Here is a 25,627-nt window from a genome sequence, read left to right on the forward strand (position 1 = left end):
ATATCAGGATACACAATTCTCTGTTTCCACCAGCCTGTCTGTGTCATTTCCTAAAGAACAATAAGTATCTGTCATCCAGTACTTTGGTTATATGGCTGCTTTTGTCCTGCTATCGCACTCTGAATACTTGACAAACAGACCTCATTTGTCCCCTGAGGACTTGCACTCACGCCTTTAAACCCCCCAGCAGCAGCCGTGTGTGTGTGTGTGTGTGTGTGTGTGTGAGGTTTTGCACTTAGATGTGCACGTTTATATTTATGCATGTGCACATGTGATGTGTGAAATTAGACCCCACCACAAAGAGCAGAGCAGGTAACCTCACTCCAATACCACGACAGAAGGCTTTTGTGGCCTCGTCCGTGCCCCTCCTCTTTAACCCCACACCCCCACCCTGGTTTCAAAGAGCTTCTGCACTCACAGTCCGGCCTGCTGACAATCAGCCTGTTTCAAAGCCGGGTCAGAGTTTCCAGGGGTGGGGGCAGATAGGGTTAGTAAAAAGGCAGTTTGGTTTAGTAACTGATCACGTTGCCGTTCAACCTCTTGAGATTCTTGCTTCTCAAGTTTAGCTAATTGTTGCTTTTCCATAAGATCACGGATTTGTTTAAATTCTTCCCTTTCTCTCATCAGCACTTTGGGAACTTACACTTTTCCATTAATGGCCTCCATCCAAAGTGCTCGTAGTTATCATGACAAAAGTAGCCCCCTTTTTGCCTCACACACACACACACAGAGTCCCAGTGGGTCAGCTTTTCACTCACTGTTTGTTAGCTCCTGGTGTTGCTGACATGATAAAACACACATGCAGGCCTCAGCCCAAATGCAGCTGAACTAAATAATGAATTATGAACCCACAACGGCTTTTTTTGAGACCCGAAAAGGCAGATTTTAATGATCTGAAACAACCAAGCTCTGTTTTGTTGAACTTATTTTCACATCAAAAAATCTCCGAGATTTATTCTTTACTTGTTATTGTCCGCCTTCATTGTGCAGCGCAGAGTTGGGTTTCCTGGGATATGAATTGTGACAGAGATAAGTCATCGAGACAACAAATGACCCAGCTTCCCTTATACAATCCTCCAGGGGCAGAAAACCTTTTCGCTCACTCTTTAGACATCTCTGAGTTTTTCCAGAAATCTTTCTGACCACCGAAGTCATACAAACAAGTCAACTGCCCTCTTATGAGCTGTTTGATATTTCAGGTAAGTGATACATGACAAGCTCCATTGAGCAGCTCTGTTTGCCCCCGCAGCGGCCCGCACAGGCCCCAGCTAGAGAGGGGGGTGGGCATTTTCAGCTGGGGCTGCAGGAACCCAGCTTCCTCAGGAGCTGCACAGCAAAGTGGTGCAGTTGTTGAGGAAACGATCCCCCCTCTCAAAGGCCTTTCCCTGGGAATACTGGGTTACAGTGTGAGAAAGTTCCACGGCTGTTTTTAACAGCGTGTCTCTGGGGCGTTTCCCTTTGGGAGCGCAGGAACCCCTCCCCTCTCTGCAGTGTGGACAGCCACCACAATACCGTGAGGACCTGCAGAGCGGTCCGCCGCTACAGTATCCTCCTCAAGTGCAGAGTGCAGGAATGAATGATATGACACCTACAGGGCTAGAAAATCAGGTGGCCCTTTAATACAATTGTACAGCGTTTCACATAATCTGATGCAAGTTTCACATTTCAGCACTCAACAATAGTGACACAAAGCACAGCTCTGAACCAAACTGAGCATCTCCACTTTGGGGGAAAAACAGATATTCTCTAATTGATGCTGCTTGTTGCCCTCAGGGTATGTGTGTCACTCAATAAGATAATCATACAGTGGGAACCCAAGATTGCTGGTACCAGCACCCGGTTTGCAATTTGGAATAACAAACATTTCATTTATAAAATTGCAAAGCTGGCGTTGACACAGTGCATGCAAACATGGATCATAACATCTAACGAGCAACAATGTGTGTTTGCGTGCGAGTGGGGTAAGCACAGGAAACATTTCCGTTCAGGCCAGCTGGTCCAAGAAGTACCATTCAGTGAAATGGCTGCAGGTGTGCATGGTCAGCAGGCCGAGGACTCCAAACAACCGTTAACATCTCCACACAGTTTTTCATACTTTTAATAATTTACTCTGTCTGAAATAAATGGATAGTTATTTCATGACAACATATTGCGGTCTGATTAAGTTTAGTCCATTTACGCAAATGAAAAATATTACCGCTAACGATGTTGTATGTACAGCCACAGTCTGATATATCTGATTCTTGTATTTAATTTAGGACTTCTAAAAACCAGCAAAGAAAGAACTACAGAAACCAAAGAAGCGTTCGAGATCCCGCCATAACATATCAATGTACTTCATTCTGACTTGTTTTTACAGGAGAAAGGGGGATCATGCTGAGGTCAACAACAGACCACATTTCTATTGTTTTAATCGTCTTTGGTGTATTTCATTAAAGCTGCATGCCTTTGGCCACACAGAGGAAATGGAAACATCCGGTGAAAACATTAGCATTTATTTCGACATGTTAAGCTGCTAAAAGCTCCACTTTGTTTACTAGTTAGTTGCTAACCAACCAACCGCAGTCACTGACGCTGGTAAGTGGTGAGAGTAAATCGGACAGCAACACTGGTACATAACTATGTGGGTTGTTCATTATGAGCAACATATTTCACACACATGCAGTGATGTGATCCATAGTAAAAATAAAAATACTTATTACAGCTGCCATAAAGATTGATTGTCCTGAATATTGCATGCGCAGTCACATTTATCCTGAAAGACAAACCGTCCCCCAGCTCTCCTTCCTGCACCTCTTCCCCTCCAAAAGCTGTAAAACAGGCCAGGAAGCTGCTAGGAGGCATTTCCTGCATACTTTACATCAACTTGAAGCAGAGGATGCTGGGAACAGTGGAAACAGGCCCTTCCTTAAGGAGCCTGCGCATATTTGTATGTCAGTGTTATAATCAAAACATGTGTTACTTCACACATCCTCCTCTGGCTCACTAACCGTATGTATTTTTCTCCTCTGCCTGCCAGCAGAGTGGTCCAGCAATGAAGTTCATATGCTGCGCACGTCTTTGATGTCACATCGCCATAAAGGTTTTCAGGCTCTGTTTCTTCAGTTCAAAGCTCTGGTCATTAAGATCCTGGTTTAATATATCCTAGTTAGTTGTTGCCTGGGTTTTAATTTGGTGACAGTTGACACATGACAGACCAGAATAAGCCTTGATCATTGTGAAGTCTGCCGAAGTCTGATTTAAGCTGACGAGAGACTAAAGCCAAGAAGCCGGAGCACATAAGCTGAATGTAAAAAAAGAAAAGAGGAAGAAGACGGAAAAACTGGGGACAGCTGGTGTTTTTACTGGGTAGAAAAATCTACTGAATCCAAAAAAAACATGTCTACTGATGTTCCTCATAAAATCTGTATCCACAACAGAAGAAAAGTTTCTAAACTATTTGAAAAGTATGTATTGGGTTTGATGGTTGGTCTGGAAATGGTTGGTGATTCAATCGTTTTAACTTTAGGTCCATCTAGTAGCTGTTCAGGAGCTTTCAGCTAAAATCCTTCTGCAATGCAGGCTACACAGACAGGACGAGGTCTTCATACAAGAAACACGTATATTCGCTCTGCCTTGATCCATTTATATTTGTTATTCCATAAAATGTCAGGAAATGCTGAAAGCCCATTAGATTTTCAAGTGGCCACATGAGAAGAAAGAAAATCCACAAACCGTCATAATTAAGAAGCTGAACTCACAGCTGGTAATCTGCAACTGATCCAGTATGAAATGTCAGACAATGAACCGTGATACGTTGATGATCTGTTAACTTTTCATCCAGAAGACTAAACCAACCTTCTACTTCTCTGCTATTTTGGTTTCATTCGCTGCCACTTTAAGCTGTAGGAGAAAATCTGTCACACGGGAACAGACAGAGCTGCTTGGTAACAAGAAGAAGCTGCTTTGGCTTTATGGGCGTCAGTGTTTGATGAAAGTTGGTTGATCTCAGCGATGTGGAAAAGGATAGAGCGCAAACACTGCAAAGTGTTGGGGAAAAAAAGGAGATTAAACCAACTGAGCATCCTGAACTTTCACCCAGCCTCAAAGTGCAGCTGTAGACATCTCTCACATGGCTGTGATCTTTAACGTGTCCACAGGCTCTTCTGTGCGTGTGTGTGTGTGTGTGTGTGTGGTTCATTCAAGGATGTGGGCGTAAACAATCACTCACCACCTTCTAACACTCTCTACAGATCTGAAAGTGACTCTTAAATCTTTCTTTCTTCTCTTTCGCTTTGTTAAAATGTCTTCGAAAAAGTTTGGCGTATAAAAGCTGTCCTCCTCTGTAGACTAAGTGCTTTCCTGGATTTCCTCTCTGTCCTTGACTTACTAAAACGACATGAGCCAATTATAGTCCCAACTTGAGTAATCATGTTTTATAGCAAAACCACTATCATTATGTTTGACTGGCTGTCTGCTGACTCTGTCAAGTGAGTCGCTCCTGCAGGTTTCTCTGGAGACATGCACTGATTTGTGCTCTCAAGCACTTGAGCGTGAATACTATATTGTCTTGCATGTTAATACATACTGCAGAGACTGAACCCAAACCAGCCTGGCCTCCCTTTGATGTTGGCGGCAATGGCAGAGCGCTGAAATAATGAAATTGTAATAACAGAGTACCGACACTGACGTCGGGACATGTTCACTCAGGCATACAGATTAAAACAAGAAACTGTTAACAAGCAGAACTGATGAAGGAATATGTTTGATCCGAGAACACAGATGTTGAACACATCCTCGGTTTCTAGTTTGTCTGTCATGAAGTAAACAAAAACAAAATTTCCCAAAGTGATGAACATGAAAATCAAAGACTACTCTTAATGCCTAGCTTTAGCTCGGAGGCTGAAAGCTTGTCTTAGGATAAAAACTGGAAAGAACAGGGGGAAATGACTTAACCCGCAGAAGTCTGCACAACAGAGCATTTCCTGTTTCATGGGTTAATTTGTTTGTTGTATACATTGATCCAGCAGTAGAGTTGTGGATTTACAGAGCAAGACAAGCTCTTTCCTCCCACTTCTCGTCTCAGGGTAGCAACAGGGCATCACAAATGTGATGACAAATGTGTTTATATCAAATCAAATCAAATCAGATTTATTTGTACAGCTCCAAATCATAACAAAGTTACATCAAGGCACTTTACGTATAGAGCAGGTCTAGACCAAACTCTTCATAAAATGATTTTGGTTGGGTAGCGTAGGGAGAGATGAGAGCAGGAGGAGGGGATATTCAACTAAACAACATTTAACTAAACACACAATCGTGATCACATCCCTGCAGCCTCCTTTCTCTTAAAGATCTAAATCTTCATATAATCTTTGGAATACAGTTTTTGAAAGGTTACTGAATAAACGGAGAGCACCTGACAGTCTAATGACCTCTGACCTCCATCTTATAAGGCAGCGGGGACTCGTTGTTTCCTCTGTGTTACAACTCATATTTCAATTCCCCAACAAAGAGGTGATACACCTGAGAAGTTGCACTCCATACATACTGGCACAAGAGCAGGAGTTCTTCTGAGGTTTAGGGACAATTTGGATCATGGGCTTTTTTTTTTTTTATTCTGGGCAAAGTGGTAAAGGGGAAGTGTGGAGTGGAGTGTTTTTGTCAAAAAATGTCCCAAGGGCCAAAATCTTATAGCAGGAACAGATGTTTTCGTTTGCATGTAGAGACTCAAACTATAGGTCCAGGACTTTGGTTCACTGAAATGATCATATTCAAAATATACAATGATCACGTCAAGGTTGTCGGCCTGTCAGAGACACCTGATACTACTTCAAAATTGCTTCAATGCACAGCAATGGGAAGAGATGTGTATGCTAATAGACAATTTTGGGCCAGAGTGCAGGATTTCATGTAATTATGGTAACTTGGTGAACTTTGCTTCTTGATAATCAGTTCAGCCGGCAGACTAAACATTTGGAAGAAAGAGCCCTCAGCTTTTAAATACAGGTCAGGCCATGCCCCATTGTACATGCTTCGATAAAACAAAGTGCGCGCCAACATTTTTATCTGGGGGAAGTCGCTGGTACCAAACAATGAGCATTTCTTCAAACATCCATGTAATGCAAACAGTGTAGAAATGCTCTCCCGGCCTGGATATGTTTGTGATATCATGGCTGCTTTGTGTGTTTGGGAATAGCTGCAGTCATTGTCAAAGATTCAGAAGCTACTGAAATCAAAGAAGTTACCAGGAAAAAAAAACATGAAAACTAAAGGAGGATGAAAAAACTGCTCCACGGAGCAGTTTCAGTACTCGAGGGTCTGTATCAGATGTCCCCCCACTGAATTTACTGCACATGATGTTTTTCAATGAGCAAAACTCAACAAAGTCTGAAGAGTCACTGCTGCATTAAATGAAAATCTTCCAGGTGTCTTGTGTATTAGTTTATAAATATTTCTCCACCTTGGTATCTTTGGAAACTCTGGGATCTCTTCTTGAATTTCAATCATGTTCTGTGTGTTTGGGTGAAGCCTGGCTGCACAGCAGGAGTGTGCGTAATGCCGTAATGTTTCAGATTCATTTCAAAAGCTTAAAAATCATAGGTCACAAAGTTATCGCTCCAAATCTTGTCTCATTTAAAGAACTTAAATCTTTAATCACACACAGAATCTTTGTAGGCCCCCGCCACAAACGTCCCTCAGCTCTGTTTTCCCGGGGCCAGACTGCGTATAATTTATCCAGCGTAGGCCGAGGTGATGTATTCTTTTCATGTATAGAGGAAACGCAATATCCTGTTGCCCCACAAGCTCTAATACCACACTGAGGCAGGCTGGTCGCTGGCCCCCAAGGGGACCTGGTGCTCCTGAAACCGAAGCCCCAGGCTCTCTGAGCCGGTGATATATGAGGTGTCTGTCCGTTTGTACTTCAGGCTGCCTGTTCCAGTAAAAGCTGGGCCTAATGGGGTCCCTCTCTCTCGAACACAGGAGGGTATGGTTCCCATTGCACATGCAGCTCGCCGACTTTTATTCTATCAGTATGTTTTGTTGTTAAATGATTGTTGTGAAATGTAATAATGTTTGTTATGTGATTCAAGTCTGTTCTGTGATCACATTACCAACACATCTGCTCTGACAAGACCCCTGTTCACTTCACAAACCAGTAGGCTAACTGTGAAATAATTTTACATGAACACAACTCCGGCGAGGAGTGACGGAAATAAACTAATTCTTTATGCATTTTAAATCCCTCACCACGACCTAATTTTAGGCTTTTGTTGGTGTTCTTTGATGGTGATTCGTGTAAACAGAGTTTTCTGAGCAGGAAGTGTTTTATGAGGTCTCCATGTTGCCAGTCTCAATTTAGACCACTTCTTGCACGTGGATGAGATTTGTGCTTTGTTGCAACTTGGCAGCCACTTTGCTCTTGTTACAGAAAGTTTATTTATCGTTCGGTTCACCTTCATTCACCTTTTTGAGACACACCATCTACTCTTTGATAAAATGTGACAGCTTTGTGATGAAGGATTCTCCAAATAAAGAGAGGAGCAGGAAAACAAAGAGAGCCAGACGGGGAGGTTTATTGAATGATGAAGCTGCTTTCCTGTTCTGAGCTTGGAGGTCAGATGAAGAGAAAAAGAAACTCTCGGAGTCTGAAACCTGCAGCCAGCCGGTGGGAGGTCTACCTGTGCGCCCCCACAGCAGGCTGATGAGCCCTCCTCCTCTGTGCCGCCGTCACTGCCTCCCTGGAAGCGGAGAGAAACCAGTCGGACGCTCGTTGCGCCTCCGGTCCGCTCGGAGCAGATTTGAGGCGCACGGTGAAGGAATGCGCGTCATAACCGGACGTTAATTTGTCTTTTTTTTTTTTTTTTTTGAACAAGTGCATTTTCATTTCTGGCATGCTAGCTCCTTCCCCGGGCAGATCCGGGCGTTAGAAATGTCTCACCAGCAGCGGCTCGTCCAGCTCTCCGCCGCCTCGCTCGCTCTCGTCTTCGGCCCGGACGATGAGAGTTTGCGCGCCGGCGGAGGGAAAGTCAACACAAACGCCGAGAGTGGCCAGGAGATATTTGCGGACTTCAAAGAGCAAAACTTACGCAGCTTCTGGAATAAGAGACTCGTCAAGGCCATCGCAGAGGTGCACTTTCAAGGATGGATGGAAAACTTGGTGCTTTTCATTCAAGGGAACGCGAACAACCTGGAGGTGCTGAGAGAAGCGTGGATGCGCAGAGCCCTGAGGTCACCGAAGGGATTCACCATCAAGGCTGTCGGTATGTGAAAGGGGAGATGAGAGGAAACTCAGTTTGACACAACAGCAGCAACATTTGTTGACCACACACACACACACACACACACACACAGACGTGTAAAAGCTGTAAACTTTGAACAACACTAAGCTGGCAACCCCCAATTTCATTCTGCTGCTCTGATGGCAAAAGTTGTCTTTCCTTTTTTTTTTTCCAGAGTTGTGTTTGTGTCACCAGGAGTAATCTCTGACAGTAGGTTTGGACATTTATTTGGCCCTCTGAGGAACAGTGTCGGGTTTTCTGGACTCTTGCAAACGCCCTTAAATGGCTGCCACAACTGCCACAAACCTTTCGGAAATTGGCTTAATTCAGTTGCAGTGAAATGTTCCCATTTCCACCCCCACAGGTCGCTTTTCATCAGTTAAAGCTGCTCTGCTCTTCAGATAGAGGTACAATATTCCTCATGGCTTTATTCCCTTGAATATTTTGGTCAATTTCAGTGGATTGTCTTGTGAATCAGCTTCTCTTTGCTGTCGACACAGTGTTATGTTTAACAAAGCTTGTTAACAAAGCTCTGTGTGCCATGTAATTAGTTCTAATTGTTCTCCATCCTCTGGCTCGCCTCACTTGGATGTGTTTTAAAGCAGCATAAAGCTGCACTGAAACAATAAATGGAAACCTTTATGCTGCCTCCTATATCATGATCTCATGGTCTGTAAATGCAAGACTGCACCAGCTGCTGGAGAAAATGACAACCCTGTGTGGGTCTTACATCTAATGACAACTCTCAAGAGATAGACTAGGTTATTCACTTTTTCTTACTTTAGAAGAAAGCTGCTAACCTCTCGGTTATAGCAAATACATGTGTGGGAACTGACTTTATGCTTCTGCCGCAAAGCGCCTCCCTCCACTCCCATAAAATTCAAAAGGCGCAGCATGCTAGATTGTTTGAGATTTCCAAATGTTGGGAGGATAGCTGAGAGGCAGCAGGTTCCTTTGGGTTGTTGATTTAGTGTCCCAGCAACGGACACACTGGGCTGGGCTCTGAGCTGACATTTGGTCGTTTGGTCTCTGTTTCGTGGCGTCTCCTTCCAACAATGTGTCTGGCTTCAGCCATGTCACTGACTACCTTTTAGCTTTTTATCAGTCAGACAACTTCGGCAGACTGAGCGGTGCATGGACATGTAAAGGGAGGAATGTGAACGGCTGCAAGAGACCACACACTGGGGAGAGGGTCCAGGGAGGGCGTGGGGTAGGGGAGGGGACTTACATGCCATCCCGCTGTGAGACAGTTTCTGGCTCTAAGCTTCAGCTTAGCAACATATGGGCCAAAGGTGATGCTGAGCTTGTTACTTTGCGTGCTGTGCGGACAAAGTCGCACACACACATGCATGAACTCACAGTCAGATGCAAAGATGGAGTTCACCCCTGCCTCATGTTTGAGCTTCACACCAGAAACACCTCCTTCTCCTCCTCCTTAACAGATTCTTTGCCTCATACCACAGCAATTTGTATGGAAATCAACTCTGGAAGACTGTCAGAGCCTGGTTTACTGCCTTTGCACAGTCAGCGGTGAATCACAGTGCGACTGGCTGCCGACTGCAGCTACTTTACTATTGCCCAGGATTAATGTCCCTACATTTCATGGCCATCGAGGGACTTTGTAAGTCAGACTCCCTAGATTGATATCAGGCACGGACATAAAGGCCTTGACATCGTCCTGATATAAATATGTCAGTGAGAAAACAGAAAAGTTATGATGAATGAGCTGTAGTGAATTTCAAACAGCCCTATTTCCTTTAACAGGTCAGAGCAAGGTTGAGACGTGACTGTACTGACGTGAGGAAATTTTCTTGAAGTGTAAAGGGGATGTTCGGCTAAACTAACCGGTTAACAGTGATCAGTAGATGGAGGAGAAAACAAAGCCACGGTCAAACAGACACCATCACTTAGTATTAATTCCTCAGTGCTTCTGTGTTGAAGAACGAAGACAGATAGCTCTGTAGGCCATTCTGCCACCTCTGGGCCTGTGCGGGAGGGAGAATATGTAGAGGAGGATGTGCAGGATTTGGGGAGGGCTGATGGAGGAAAGGGATCACAGCAAGGCCGAGGTAAACAGACAGGATGAGGAGTTGGTATGAACAGACTTTGTTTTCATCCCGTGTGGGAAGGGGGCCCACTGGTACAAGGGCTGACCTCTCCATTTCTACTCCTGAATGTCTACAGGGTTTTTTCCATTCTTCCCCTTTCACTCTCAAATGATCTGCTCACCCCATCAATGGCTTTTAGCGACCGTTTATAGAATAATATCACCACAAAGTAATTTTGTTAATAACAAGTGTGAGGTTGACATCATTCTTACTGCCACTCTTGGCATTTAGTGTGTTTAAAAATACACTGAAACCTGGATACTGTGAAGAATCAGATTTAGTTCAGGTTACTTTTTTAGTTTGAGTTTTAATTAAATGACTTTTTTGACCACTGACTCAGGGGCTGCTTGCTTATGGAACCGCAATCCATGTTCATTCAGAACACCATCTGCAATCGAGCAACACTATTTCATTTATCCGTCTTATTTAGACTAATATATTGCGTTAAAGAACTAAATATGTTAAATTTGGAACTTGAACTACAATGCAAATACCTTGTTTCATGAAGATTGAAACAGGAGGGAATTAGCCTGGCTGTCCATGTTTAACAAACATATTGATTCATTAAATTTGTAGGTGGTGGAAGGCATTTTTTTCAGTCTACCTCTTTTTACTGCTTAAAATCTTCTTCCAGCTCTCGCCATGATCCTCTCTGCAAAAAAGTAAATAAGTATACTTCTCAGACTCTTGTGTTTTAAATTGCTTCAATCATCTCATCAGCAGTCAGTGCCACAAAGTTTAAGCTCTAACTAGAGGACTGTGAAGACTCCTCTGCTGAAACCAGAGGCTTCATAATGACTGTTATCTGGCTGTGCATTATTTAGAGAGTTGCTGTTGTCTCCGCAGCAGGATGACCATGGAGCCATGAGCTGAAACATTTATATGGAGTAAGCCAGTGGTGTAATGAGGTGTCCTGTATCCTCCCTACAATCAACCTTTGTAAACTGCCCTCATCCCCTACAGACATGGATGTGAATGAGTCCCCTCTCACTTTCACCAGTGAAAAAAGTATTTTGGTCTTTGTAGGTCTCCTTCTGGTTATGTTTGGAGAATTAGAGTATGGCCAAGCTGCACCTAGTTTTTTTTAAATGGTATGTTTAATTTAAACCGCCATACCATGAGGTGGTGAAGCATTCCTGAAATGCTTCATTTACTCCTGAGATCATTTCCTGAGCTTTTAGGATGAGCGAGTCAAGTTTCTAGTCTTTAGTTTTCACTTGAAAGTGTTGTATTTTCACACAAGGGGTGTCTCTTTTCATGAGGGTATTTTGTCAAAGTCTCAAAGTGATCTACTAATGGTCATAACTCTTCCAGATGTTAGGTTATTAACCATGACACCCCCGTGCCGGGCTTTACCAATTTTAAATGTCCCACCCTGTCTTCACTAAGCAGCAGAGGTCAAAGGTTAAAACCTTCCTGCTAACAAGCCATCTTGAGGTCAGTTAGCTTCAGAGGGTATTTCTGGGAGAAAAAAAAAAGCATCCATCAGCAAAATATCCAGGTGTTTCTCACTCAGCGGCCAGTTGAGCTTCTGCTGGTGTTCACACTAGTTGATCAACAGAGTGTTGATGAATAGTGTATACTAGAGCTCAACAGTGTTGGTGTTTTTTGTTTTTGGATTTCAATCCCGCAGAAATGGTTTTTCTTTTTCTTCTTTAAAAATGGATGTATTCTACTCTTGTCACAGTTCCTTTTGTTGCGTTAACCCCTTTTACAAAAGTGTCTCTCTGTATTCTTAAAAGTACCATATCAATGAAATGTGTCATTATTATTACTATTCTTGTCATTATTGTTATTTCACTCCCTGATTGAGGCAGTAATGTTGGGCCTTTAGTTTCTCCTATCTATAAAAGTACCATCACCAAACATTGTTTTTGTGGCAATAAACCAGCAGCAAATCGATTCACAGAGCTGGAACAACATCTGTAAAATGGAGAGCCGGCATGGTGGTACAGACCCTGATGCCCTTTTGATACATGTCACAACGTCTGTTAAATATTTGCGGTTAAAGACGGATAGATGGAGGGAGGTAGGTGACTCATGGAAACACATCTGTGTGAAATCTGCTCCGCTCACCATCTCAGATGTTCTCAGACAATACATGTAGAAAATTAAACCCACTTCCATCCCTTTGATACTAATAGTATAACATTAAATTGGTACACAAAATATATGGTGCTGTTTTTCAAGGTCAAAATGATTAAGAGACTGTGTTATGACAGTTCAGTTCTCCTCCCACAAAAAGTGGGGTGGAATGTGTTTTGAGGAAACCGTTGACCTTGATTTTAGTTTGGTAGACCAAAGATAACCTTATTTTGTTTATCAAAATAACAGTTGACTGTCATTTTAACTGGCTTTTGAAAAGGCAAAGCAGCCAGTGTGATTTATGTGCCGCTGTGTTGAACTTTAAAATTGCTTTTCAAATTGCATTGATGGTATAGATAATCATGCTGTGCTTTAATATTTTACTGAGCCGGTGCCGAGGTCACGCATTTATCTCGAATGTCTTGCTCCGGATTTCCTGCATTTGTAAAAAATGGTTTCTTATATGGCTCAGATAGAAGGATGCCTTGACCTCTGATTTCCAGTGTGACCCTCCGCTTTGTGCATGTGTGCATGCCTCTCAGCAGATGATTTGTTTGCCATATCCTTTAGCATTGAGCAGGAAGCACACCCTCAGTGCAAATGAGACATGTCAGCCTCTTTATTGACCCAAATATTGGGCTCACCCGTAGCGGTGCAGTGGAGCTGTGCCAACAATAACAGCTGAGGAGTTTCCTCTGTATCCCTCAGCTTACACACCCTGTCAGCAGCTGCTTAGGTTTCCTCGTGGGATTTATCTTTATTCATTCTCAAGTTAGACAAATGAGAAGACACAGGAGTGAAGCTGTATTGCATTAGATTTGGTATTGCTCTTACTGTATGACTTCCTGGCAAGATGTTTAGTTTGCTTGATTTAGCATTTCTAAATGCAACGGTAAGCTATCTCAGCTCAGCTGTGTGATAGAGCAGTGCTGTGTTAGTCTGTTACAGAAGAGAAAGATTATTTCAAGCATTTCACAAGATATCTGTGCTGGCCGGTCCTAGATTATTAAAACGTGATGGATCATATAGCAGACGCCCGACAGGAGCTCTATCCTAAATACTGGGATAACAAACCCGGAGAGCTGCTGCACCCTAAGCTCAGTTAAATAGGAGGAAATGGGTTTCATCTGCAACCAATGACTGCCATCACTCTTGATTAAGGGGTGTGGATCTCTTGGAAGCACTCCCAAGATTGGGTGTATACAGGTTCTGGTGTGAGGGTCTCTCGGCGGAAAGTGGGGTGAAAACAACATCACTCATCTGCTGCATGTCACCATAACCAGCACCGTGTTCATCTCCCAGTCTTCCTCCTGGAGGGGACCAAACCTCTTTCTCTCAGCGATTAATGTCAGAGTGAATTGTCCAAGCACTGTCAACTTTAATTATCCATGCAATAGTGCAAGAGTATCACAAATATGCAAAGAAAAATACTATCCAGGTATTAAAATAATGGCTAACGGGAGAAAAAAAATAATAATAGAGGAGAAAAAGCAGAAAAAGTTGTGAAACCAAACCTATACAACTTAATCGGTTTGAGCACGATCAGGGAATCATTTAGTGAATCAATTGTTAGAACAGAATTAACAAACTTAACAAACAAAATTAGCGTAGACTATAATACTTTGATTCATTTTTCCCCTGTAATTGTGATCACTGGCCAATCACAAGCAGGTTTTTTGTTTTTTGGGTTTTTTTTTTTTTTTCTTTTTTTTGGTCTTGAGTCATGCATTGGGTCTTTTACCTTAATTGATTCTTTAATCTTTTTATCAACCACTGAATTAGAAGTAATTACAAAGGGATTTAATTATTTTGTTTAACATTTCTCCATTCATGCATCCAGACAATTAAATTTTGGAGAAATGCTTGTCCGGAGGTTTTTGTCAACAACAGTCCCACTGTGGACTTAAATTGGCATAATGCAGGCTTGGGGGCAATTATCTATTTAAAGTCTGAGTGCGGTCTTATAGGAATGTGTAGTATAAATTCAGGCTGACTGAGCTCCATTATCAGCTGCAACACATTAGGACCGGTTTGTATTTTATTAAGACAGTCTGCTGTATTTGAAAAGTATTCAGACTTGGATCACTAAAAATACAGTTTTGAAAGAGGCAAGAAAAAGCCTGGTACCACAGATATCAATACCAGGCAGTTATATCACAATGCAACATTCAAACTAAATCGATTCAAACATCTTTTATAATGACTGAGCTTTCCAATGTCTACTAATAATTACCCTGCTGATGCTACGCACGATTAGTTTTCACAAAAATTCAGGGCATCTCGCTCTGGGGAAAAAAACATTTTGTGTTGTAATCTGTCAGTAAACCATCTTTAGATCTTGGAAATACTGACTTTGCTTTGCACTGAATCTATCCGAAATGGCAATAATCATGAACTGGCTTGTTATAGAACAAAGGAAAGGTACTGTGGCCACATTTAATTGGGTTGGAATTACCAGTCGGCTGGGAGGGCAACGAGAGACTGTGGGGATATGTTCATGTTCATGGAAACAGACGAGAGCCAGATATGCTGGGGTGTGGCTTGCCCAGTCTGAGGACATATGGAGCGAAAAGATTGGAAAATAGAGTGCAGGGTATTCAAAATCCTCTCTCTGGCACTACCAACCATAGGTTTCAAGTTACACAGTGCAATCTGTGCTGGGCTGTGTGTACCTGCGCCTTGTTACTGGTCTTCTGTTGAACACCTGCTCAGGTGTGATTGTGCTTTCATAACATGATTACAGAGTTTTTGCACAATAGTTCAGCAGCAGGTCATTTAGATGTTATGGCATGAGCTGGATTGTAATTCCAATTGTTCCGACTGTGAATTGGATGGTAAAAGAAATATTTAATGATGTTATAGTAGCAAGGATTGGCAGCCAAAATCTCTGGTAACTGGCTATGTGAGTAAAAAGCTGTTTCAAGTTCTGCGTGAGTCAATTTGAGAAACTCAGTCACAGCCTGTTTATGCTTTCCTGCCAACATATGTTAAATATCACAGAGTTGGTTTGGGTGAGCCTGGAGGCCTTAGCTGGATTGTAGATATCCAAACTGCACTGCTGCTTGTAATACATGTGGCAGTTCGCTGCCACGCTGAAGGTTTCTATGGTGATCAGGATCAACACAAAGCCTGTCGGTGATTCTCTTCATTGCTCTAAGTTTTACTACACAAATCTTTTAGTTTTAGTGCTTTGACTTTTTGCTTTTGTGTTATTCCTTTTATGGTGCTCATTAAACTGGTGCTTAATGATTGCTGTTTACTTTTTATATGCAGCATTCAAAAGTTTATGTCCTGACAATAGACCTAAATCAGGGTAAATAATACAGGTGGTTATCCAGATTTCATTTAATCTGAATTAGAATTGTATGCGTACTTGCCAACTAAACACGTTCTAAAATACTGATTGCAAAGAGGGCACAGTCCAGGTTTTATCCTTCACTTAATATTTAAACACAAGCATTCTGACATACTTGTTCATCAGTAGACCAAATTAAATATTTACCTAATTCTTTCAAGTTTGGTCTCAAATGCTGCTTTTATTGCTGCGACTCAATCAATAAAGCTATAACGTGGCTCCGTCTTCCCATTTTATTGCTTCCTGATATATTTTTAAGTGGGAGCTATATGCAGGAATGGTTTTCACAGTAATGATATGGTACACTCTAAAATAGATATTTGATGTAAACATTTTGCTATAACTTGGATGGCCATATTTTTTTCAGAGTGACCGTGGAAGGGCTGTGCTGTTGGACTGGGCGAGGTTTGGCTGTTTGGATATTTGGACAGTGATAGCTCTCTGAAGATCTTTTCACGCTGTTAATTGGGCCATTTAACTGCAATGTTCACATCTGCGCTCTAAAGGAGTGGAAAGACACACTCGTAAAGCATGCTTAGAAAATGCAACACACAAACATGACAAGTGGAGGCTGAATCATGGAGGCCTGCTGGACCAAAGAAACCTAAAACAAAGGGGGGCGGGACTGGGAGGGAGGCACAACATAAATTACAGTACAGTTGCCATCCCTTCTCCTTAGATGACTCTTAACTGTGTGACTGTTTGTCTCACCTAAAACTTAACTTGAAGTTTTAACGTACGGCCTGCAGATTCACCGAAGCGTGTCCTTCACAAGGTCTCAGTCAATGGAAGACAGGGAGGGATTTTGGAGTTTGGGCAGGCCTCAAGTTCACGTTGAATGCTACGTAGTGTGTCCTTAATGAAGGAGAGAGAAGATTAGCCTGTTTGCTTACTGGAGCCTAAAAGATTAGACGATAGCAGGAGATTAAGTGGTGTGTGTGTTTGTGAGTTTGTGTTTCCAGAGAGGCCATGTGGTGGTGGTGGGGGGCGACTGTGGCACCAAACCTTATGTCTCAAAGTGGTGGGATCATCTATACCCCCAGGACTAATAAGCACACAAACCCTAGTTCACATTAAAATGCTAAATTAACAGGAAACTCTTTGAAGTGTTTCAGTACAGTATGAACTGGGACTAGTTTTTCATTAAATATTTTTGTCCGTCAAAGGTTTGCAATGCAGGAGAAACAGAGGACCGTCAGCAAAATCTCAAGATAGGCTCAATAAGTAAAATGTGCCTTTTGTTTCTTTTTTTTTCTATGTGCTTCTGTGTCTGCGCGTTGTGTACTGCCACCAGGGTGCCAGTTTTGTGCTTTAAACACCAAACGGTAGGAAGACACACCCAATCTGTCAAACTAATTGAGAAGAGGTCGCAAAACGATGCTGGAATTTGTTTTGCTACAAGACTTCATATGTTTCTTCATTTATATAATTTTGACCATCTCGTGGTTGCACCCATGTTAGGTAAAGATCATTTAGAGAAGGCAGTGTATTCTGTTTAGTGCGCTATGAGTTTTCTTCCAAGAGACTGGGGGTAATGCAATCACGTAAGAAATGGGACTCATGCGGCTCGGAGGCCAGCTAACCGCACAGCCATATGAATACATGTGGCATTGATCAGTGTCAGCAGGCAAAACAGTCTCAGTGGGGATAGAGGAGAGAAGGTCCCTGTCAATCATCGCCACAATCTGAGCAGTCGACTTCAGGCATTTTTCAGTTCAGCCGTTTATTCTGACAGAGAAAGTTTAGGATTCTGGAAAAAAATCCATGTTTTTAGCTCTGTGTGCAATACAAAAATCGTGCTGACTTCAGACTTTGGCATAATTTATCCCTTTTAGGACAAGTTTGCAACGATGATGATCAGACATTGACATCTAAAATTGGCATGCTCCCTCTTAATGTATTCCTTTTTTTGGACAGTCAGTCCTCTGAACCTGCCCAGATGTAAATTATGTTTCCTGTTTTTTTTTTCTCCAGCAGCTCCCTCTTCCTCGTGGCACAGAGTTTGGTTGCTATAGCACCCAGTTGGGTATTCATGCTGTGTTTAACAAAGGGTGTAAAGTCGGCCCGCGTGGTGTTAGATTACAAGAACACAGTGGTCTGTTTCCCCTGGAGTGAAGATGGTTACAACAGTGCACCTCCCAGACGGTCACGCCTGCTAATGTTAGACTCAATAAACATTAATCCTCTCCCGGGCCCATCCTTATATTACACTGACATTTTCCCACAAATAAACTCCCATAGCTCTATTTCTGTCTTCTATCTCGCACCTACATTATCAGATGAACTAGTCTGTTGAATTTTTTTAGTCTGTGCTGCTATTCAGCTGTAATTAGTTGTCTGGCTTGCAGGAAACATGCTCTTATTTGAACCTATTTCTGTTTTGGGCTCTCCCAGGAGTAGAAATCATGTTAGCAGGTGTCCGACAGGATATCCTGCTTCGAACCAGGACACGGCCAGAGTGCCTAATCTAACAAAAACTACCTTGGTGCAAAGAGATTTGGGAAGTTTTTCAATAGGTTATTAATTCCCCATGATCAAGATATATTATTTGCCTTCCCCTCCCTCTGACTGGATCATATCCTTTCTGACCCTTTAACTGTTGTTGTAAATTGTTGCTATGTGGACAGACGGCCGTTCCTTTGGGAGGTTAACAACAATGAGGAGCAAAGTCAGCAGCACTAATTCACTGACCAGGGAGACAGCAATTGAGATATCCGCTCCGAAGCTTAGTCAGATTAACGTCTTCTGTTGGAGCTGGGAGAAGGCAGATGTTTTTTACAATCCCTCTGCATGTCATAAGATCAGTTTAACAAAGAATGAGCCCAGTCTGAGAGACTTATGAGCTTTCAGTGCAGCTCACCTAAGGCTCATAAATCTCTCCCTGCTGATAATTGACTTTGGCTTTGCTTTTTTTCATTCTTCAGTGACAATAAAACCATTTAACTAAAACACAAACTCAAAATAATTTGTTGCCACACCTGCTTTTGTTACTTTTTAGTTAGGTTAACTTGTTTTAGACAAGTTATGCTCTTTATTTATTTATTTATTTATTTTTGTATCAATTAGGTAGCTTCTCATTGGCTTCCCCATGGGCTCAAAAATAAGATGAATAGAGCGGCTTCTATGAATTAAAATGTTAAAGTGTTAAAAGTGTATGAGACACAATAGTTTTAGGCAGCTTGGCCAGTGTTTACACATACTTACGCACTTGTCAAACAAAGGTTATTAGTAGGCTTGTTGGATCGATCTGTTCGTTTGAGTGTGGTACGCATATGCCATGATTAGTTGTTTATTTTCCCTGCCATGAACATAAGTGGTTCAAGTCAGAGGGTTATAAATGTTTAGCTTACATCAAGTGTGAGGATGGCAGTGTTTTCACTCAATGCCCTCAGGTTGATGAAACAAGACACACGTGCCACATGTTGAAGCTCATGAAAGAATTCACACAGCTTTGTTGTCAACACAAATGGAAACACAAATGGAAAATAAAATCTGTCTGTCCACAACACAAACAAGTTAAAGCTGGTATTAAAAAACACATGCACATTAGTACTTAAGCTGCATTGGATACTGTTGAGAAATAAAATGGGATGATTTCTCACTTTTGTGTCATTCTTGTGTTTTTAACTTGGTTTCACCTTTTAACGTAACCAATTTGCTGTAGCTGATTTACCAAAACCAATTTTCCAGTCCTATGGCTAAGGTTAAATCCATGCCCTTGTATCTGTTGCTCATGTGAGGGGACTCAGTCTTACCTCAGCTTAGATGCTAATCATTCATCAGCAGTGGGATCTAATTTGTTTTGGTGCTTTCACTGACTTAACTAGTTACGATTACTCACTGTGCTTTGCCCGTGTTTTAGTGGATACAGTGATGTCAGGATTATAAAAAACTGTCTCATAAAGGCTGCAGGAACTAAGCAAATATATTTCACGTCTCCTTTTATATTATTCCTCATGACTTCAGATTGTAGTTCTGGCATGTAGCAAAACCCTCATCGTTTTTATTGTCCTAAGTATTACCACATCAAACTAGGACTAATCCCAACCAGCCCTAGTCTTATCCTTAACATAAACATTTATCTCTACAGTATACCTAAAGCTAACAATCTCAGGGCTTATGTACACATTTCTAATATTATGCATAAACAAAGTTAGCAGTTTGGTCAGTCTTGACATTAGTGGTATCCAAAATATTCATGTAATGATTGGAACTGAGAAGAATGCCTTTTTTTGCCATTGTAGGATTTTGGGCTGAGCTACAGAGGGAATTATACATGAAACTGATTACCTATATTTAGTAACCCAATCCCAACTGTCACTTTGAGTATGCCTTTTATGTCATTATATCACTCCATGGAAGTGTATTATTAGCTGATTTATATTTTTATTTTATTTTCTGTTTTCAACAACAGATGACAATGACCGGAAACTTAGAAGTAGCATGTTGTGGTTCCCCATCCAGTTTCCATGTACTTTTAACAGGCCAGGGAAGTGACTGTATGGCAGCACTAACACATCTTCCCTCTTCCCTAAAGGCTTTGTATGAAAAAATACACTGCATGTTGCTTCAATTACGTTTCTCCATCAATGTTTGTTTCTAATACTGCAATGAAATACTTCTAAAGTGTCTGGTTAGCTTTAAGAGAAGCTTAGTTTTACGATTTGAAAGCCTTGCCTAATGGGCTCCCACAGTTTGTGTTTAAGTCTGTGGCACATTGTCAACACGTGGAGACATGCAGATTGGTGGCATTCTGATGTGGACAATACACATTCAGAATTTTTCATTTCAGTTTCCAAAGCTGTCTTTGGCTTACTCTGGCTGTTACATTTGGTAACATGTTTGTTTAAGGGCACCTTCTGGACATGTTGGGCCGTATGATATGGTGGGCAGGATATCTGATCCATCCAGCAGGCAGACCTGTGGTCATTTCTGTGGGATTAATGGAATCCTGCGGTCTGTCTCAGTACTGATGGAAATTCAGAAGCAGTCAGGCATGGCTCATATAGCTCACATAAATAGACCACCTCGGTCATGATTTAAAAGGTGGTTAGGAGAGGAATGTCAACTTTAGTACTTGGAGTTGTTTTCACTGGCAGCTCATGTCAGCGAGCTCTCTAACCCAGGTGTGTTTATGTGTACTCTAGAAGGGCCACCTGTTTTAATCAATAATCAGTTGGTGTGTGTGTTTCAGGTGACCTGTCCCCAGTGCAGATGTCCCCTGTCCCCCAGTCTCAGTTCATTCCTCTGGCTGAGGTGTTGTGTTCAGTCATCTCGGATATGAACTCCTCTCAAATCACAGTCAACCAGGAAGCACTTGTCAATCAAATGAGTAAAGCCCACCCAGGTAAGCCACCAAATATTGCTTCATCCTGTTTATCAAAGGTATAGTTTCACATTAAGTATGCTTTTTCTAGAAGACATCTAGTCCAGCAAAAAGACTGGAGACAGGGTGAAAAAGCCAGCCTGGCAGTCCATTCTTCAATGCCTATGACACTTTCTTGGCCAGAGGAACTTTTAATAAATAGTATTGCACATAACCCCAGTGATTTTTTTTTTTTTTTTGTTTGAATTAAAAATGAGAGAGTCCTGGATTTTGTTATCATTGGACAGAGCCAGTCAAGCTATTTTCTTATTTTCAATCATGGTACTATGTTAATCGGCTACTGGCTGGAGATTTATAGGTAACAGACATGAGTGAAAATGAACTTGTGCTTTGAGGAATCAGTATTATTCGACTTGTTATATTCATTATACTAAACAACACATAAATATTCCTCTTTCTTGTCTTTTGCCCTTGATGCACCTTTTTCTTTCTTCCTCAGGGATTACTATCCCCACTCAAGACATCCTGTATAACGCTCTAGGCACTCTGATCAAGGAGCGCAAAATATACCATACAGGGGAGGGATACTTTGTCGTCACCCCGCAGACGTATTTTATCACCAACAATATTGTCAGGGAAAAGAACTGGTGGACCTCTGGGTCTGCAGATGAACCTCCTTCTCCTCCTCCCATCACTTACCTACTGAGTAATGATGCCTGTGTTGAAAGCCCTCAGTCACTCCCAGTGGCACACTGCAAGTCCTGCAGCTGCTTCAACCCTCTCCAAACACCCACTAATATTGTTTCCACTACTGCAACAGCAACTGTCTCTCCATCGACTGTTCCAGACCAGCATTCTGTCTCCGTTTCCATAAGTGACTGCACTGGCAAAAGCTTAAAGTGGCCCCGTCCACTAGATCACAAACCCATGGTGCAGCATCAGTCCACCTCCACGGCAGCAGACTGTCAAGCCAGTGAGATTAGCAAAACTACAGCCACTACCAATGCTGCCAGTCGCAAAGACAAGGACAACAAACCAGGGAGGAAGTTTGGTCTGAGCTTGTTCCGAAGGAATGGAGGGAAAAAAGAGAAGCCAAAGAAGGAGTATGCATCTTTTTCAGGCCAGTTTCCTCCGGAGGAATGGCCAGTAAGAGATGAAGATGACTTAAACAATTTGCCCCGTGACCTGGAGCATGCCATCATCAAACGCATCAACCCTGAACTGACTGTGGACAACTTGACACGCCACACAGTCCTAATGAAGAAGCTGGAGGAGAGGCGAGAGAGGGTGATAGACAGAGTGTTGGACAGGGGTCTGGATAAAGATGATAAGGGAGTCGACAAGGGAATGTCTACTGAGATCCTAACAACGTCAAAATCAAGGCATCATAATAAGGCGGGAGCGGGGAAAAGGTCAGCTTTGAAGGCCTCCCGCAGCAAGAGGCGGGCCCACTCATCCAGAGAAAAGCAAAGGGAAAGGGAGAAGGAGAGGGTTAAGGGTAAGGCTCCCATATGTGCAGATGATTATCCAAAGGGGGACGATTTGATCCCTACTCGGCTCAGAGTGGAAATCCTTGTTGATGAACCAGAGCAAGTAGAAGAAGGTGCAGCTGTTGAGGGAAAATCTCTTTATAAGAAACGCATTGAAAACCCCTTCCAGACTCATCCAATAAAAGACTCAGCTGATGGTGTAAACCTTGTCACCACCAGCAGGGAGCACAGAAGACGAGAGGTGAAAGAGGGCAAGGCTTCAAGGTCAGGCAGGAAGGAAGGAATGAGTCATCGCTCAAAGTCATGGGACCCGCATCGGGCCAAAGTGATTACAGCAGACGCAGAGTATGCCGGAAAATCGCCTATATCTGAGGACAAGTATGACTCGGTCCAGGAAAGGGACTTCGCTGCTGATCATCTGCTCCAAGCAGAAATAAAGTTCAGCAGAGAGCTGCCATTGGACTACAGCTCAGCGTACCCCCAGAGCAGCACGCTCCGAATTGATGATAAGGTCCGACATCAGAAGGAGATAAACAGCAAGGAGAGCTGGGAAAGTGAAGGGAAGGGTCCCCCTTTTCAGGAGGAAGAATACAACAATGTGCCAGACCACAGACAAACTATAGATAGTGGCCTCTCTGGCATCCAACAATACCCCAACACTAACACCAGGGTCTCTCTGCTTCCCCACGAGCCTGCCATTCCTCACCCATATGACCCCGTTCTGCCTTGGCCCAAGCCCTCTTTACAACAGAAACACTCCCTGAGACTCTCCAACCCACCGAGGGATGACGTACAGAGGTCTGACGAATTGTTTTCCCATCAGCAGGCATGTGATTCCACAGCCCCCCAAGAACATCAGGAAATTAGACCCATCGCTATCAATAATCGACTCCAAAGAGCCACGAGCCAGGGAGAAAGACCAGAACTGATAGTTGACAGCACTCCCTCAATGACAAATGCTGATGGGTTAATAGAGCTTGAATACAGACTCTATCAGAGAACAGATGCACATGAGGATGAGGATGCCTGCAGCTCCTTGTGCCTAAATGAAAATGAGATTATCGATGCTGCGAATGTGTACAGACCAGGTAAAGCAGACTGCCGCGGCCACCAGTTGGTTTACAATAACCAGGAGTCTGATCTGCAGTATCAGGGATCCCACGGCCACTACCGTAATCCCAACTTTCACAAAACCCATGATTCAAGGGAGGGCCCATTGAAAGATTTATTTCCCCCTGAATCCCCAAGGGACCCATCCCTTCTCAGCCCCACCAGACATGGAGAGAACAGCTGGAGACTCCATCATCACCATCAGAGTAATAGATCAGCAGGAGCTCAAAGTGAATCCAGCGCCAGACAGGGCGCACTGGTCCAGGGGGAAAAACACCAAGAAGTAAACCTGGATCACCCTGAACTATCTGAAGCTTTAGACAGCAGCATCTTTGACTACTGCCATACTAGTGAGATAGAATCCGACACAGAGACTGTCCGGAAATCAGCTGACGAGGGAGACGGGGAATCTGCTCACTGGGCGGCTGAGGCGGAGGAAGTGCAAGAGGATGGGTTCAATGAGACCAGTGTCTCTCAGACGCATGGAGCTGTTCTCGGTATTCCTAACGGAGCCAGAGGGCCCGAGATCGGGGAAGGAGTGGAAATTGGAGAAAACCAGAGCATCACAGGAGACAGTGGGATAGATTCCCCCCGGTGAGCGACTCTTTTTATTGTTAATCACATTAGCTGTAATAAGATACTATATCTTCTCACACCTCAGCATTATCCAAGTCAGATGATTTATGTTGGACTGTTAACACGTTCTAATGAAAAGGTTTTATGTACAGAAAAAGAAATGCTTCTAATCTCTTCTCCCAGATTTACATTCTTCAGCCTGGCATTTTTTTCTACTTGTTTTGACACCTAAGGCTAATTTCTGATTTCTCCTGTGTTGTGACCTTACACCCGACTCGTTCCCATTCTGGAAGCACTTTAGAGTCAGGCAAAACAAACACTGTTCTGAGGTTAGTTAACCTCTAGGTTACATGTCTGTGGCTTACTCCCAATTTGTGTTTTTATGCCTTAAAAGTAAATTGCAATAAGGCTGAACAAACACCTTTTGACCAATTATGGTCTGCTGTATTTGGACAGAAGGGAGTCATTTTGATAATTACGTGTAATTACTGCGCAGCACTTAAACTCTGATGTTATTACAAGAGGAAGAAAGACTTATATTTTGACACTGAACTTGAACCGCCGTGTGCAGGTGGGCAGATGCATCGTATGAACGCATCACCTTTTTGAAATGGCATCTCCTCTCTTGTCCCTCACAGGACCCGTGTCAGTTTGGCCTCCAGCAACACAGTCATTCTGGAGGGTCTCAAGAGAAGAGGCTTTTTACAAAACCTGGAGAAACTGCATTCAAAGAGCAGCACCATCCGACCTCAGAGCTCCCTGCTGCAGCTAACTCCTGTGATGAATGTATAGCAGATCTGCACCCCCTGTTGGAGCTTTGTGTTGGAAGTACGTCAAAACAATGTGCACTGCAAGCATATCCATTACGATGGGTTGGCGAATTAACGCCAGTCTCCACATAACGATAGCCATCACAGCAGGGGTCTGTGTACAGGTGTACAGTGTATATTCTTTCTTTTTGTAAATTATTATAAAGGCAATATGCTGATTTATCCATTCATGGATTGTGTATGTGCTGATAAATACATGACGTATCAGCAGAGTACAAATGTAGTTTTCTTTCTTTACACATCTCATTGCTTAAAATGTTTGTAACAGCAATATCTAACATTTACTTTTTTCTCATCACGTAGCGTTAACTAATAAAATTACATGTATCAGTCTAAATGTCTCACAGGAATTTTTCCATCAAATCCAGCAATTCAGAGTGATAGTTCAATTTTGGTGATATTCCAGAGGAACTTCAGATGTTCCAGCTTTTTTTGTTTTATAAGATTGTCATGAAGAGGTAAGATACAGGTTTTCAGATAAAATAG

At 42.7% G+C, this 25,627-nt stretch overlaps 1 protein-coding gene across 1 annotated transcript; it reads left to right on the forward strand.

Moving 5' to 3' along the window:
* The first annotated feature begins 7,867 nt into the window (after window positions 1-7,867).
* On the forward strand, window positions 7,868-25,457 carry stox1 (storkhead box 1). The gene is made up of 4 exons (XM_029521366.1): window positions 7,868-8,243; window positions 21,004-21,156; window positions 21,635-24,329; window positions 24,950-25,457. The coding sequence occupies exons 1-4, from the start codon at window positions 7,913-7,915 to the stop codon at window positions 25,101-25,103; spliced, it is 3,333 nt and encodes a 1,110-aa protein (XP_029377226.1). The 5' UTR covers window positions 7,868-7,912; the 3' UTR covers window positions 25,104-25,457.
* The last annotated feature ends 170 nt before the right edge of the window (window positions 25,458-25,627 follow it).

Source organism: Echeneis naucrates, chromosome 15 (assembly GCF_900963305.1).
Source record: "Echeneis naucrates chromosome 15, fEcheNa1.1, whole genome shotgun sequence".
NCBI lineage: Eukaryota > Metazoa > Chordata > Actinopteri > Carangiformes > Echeneidae > Echeneis > Echeneis naucrates.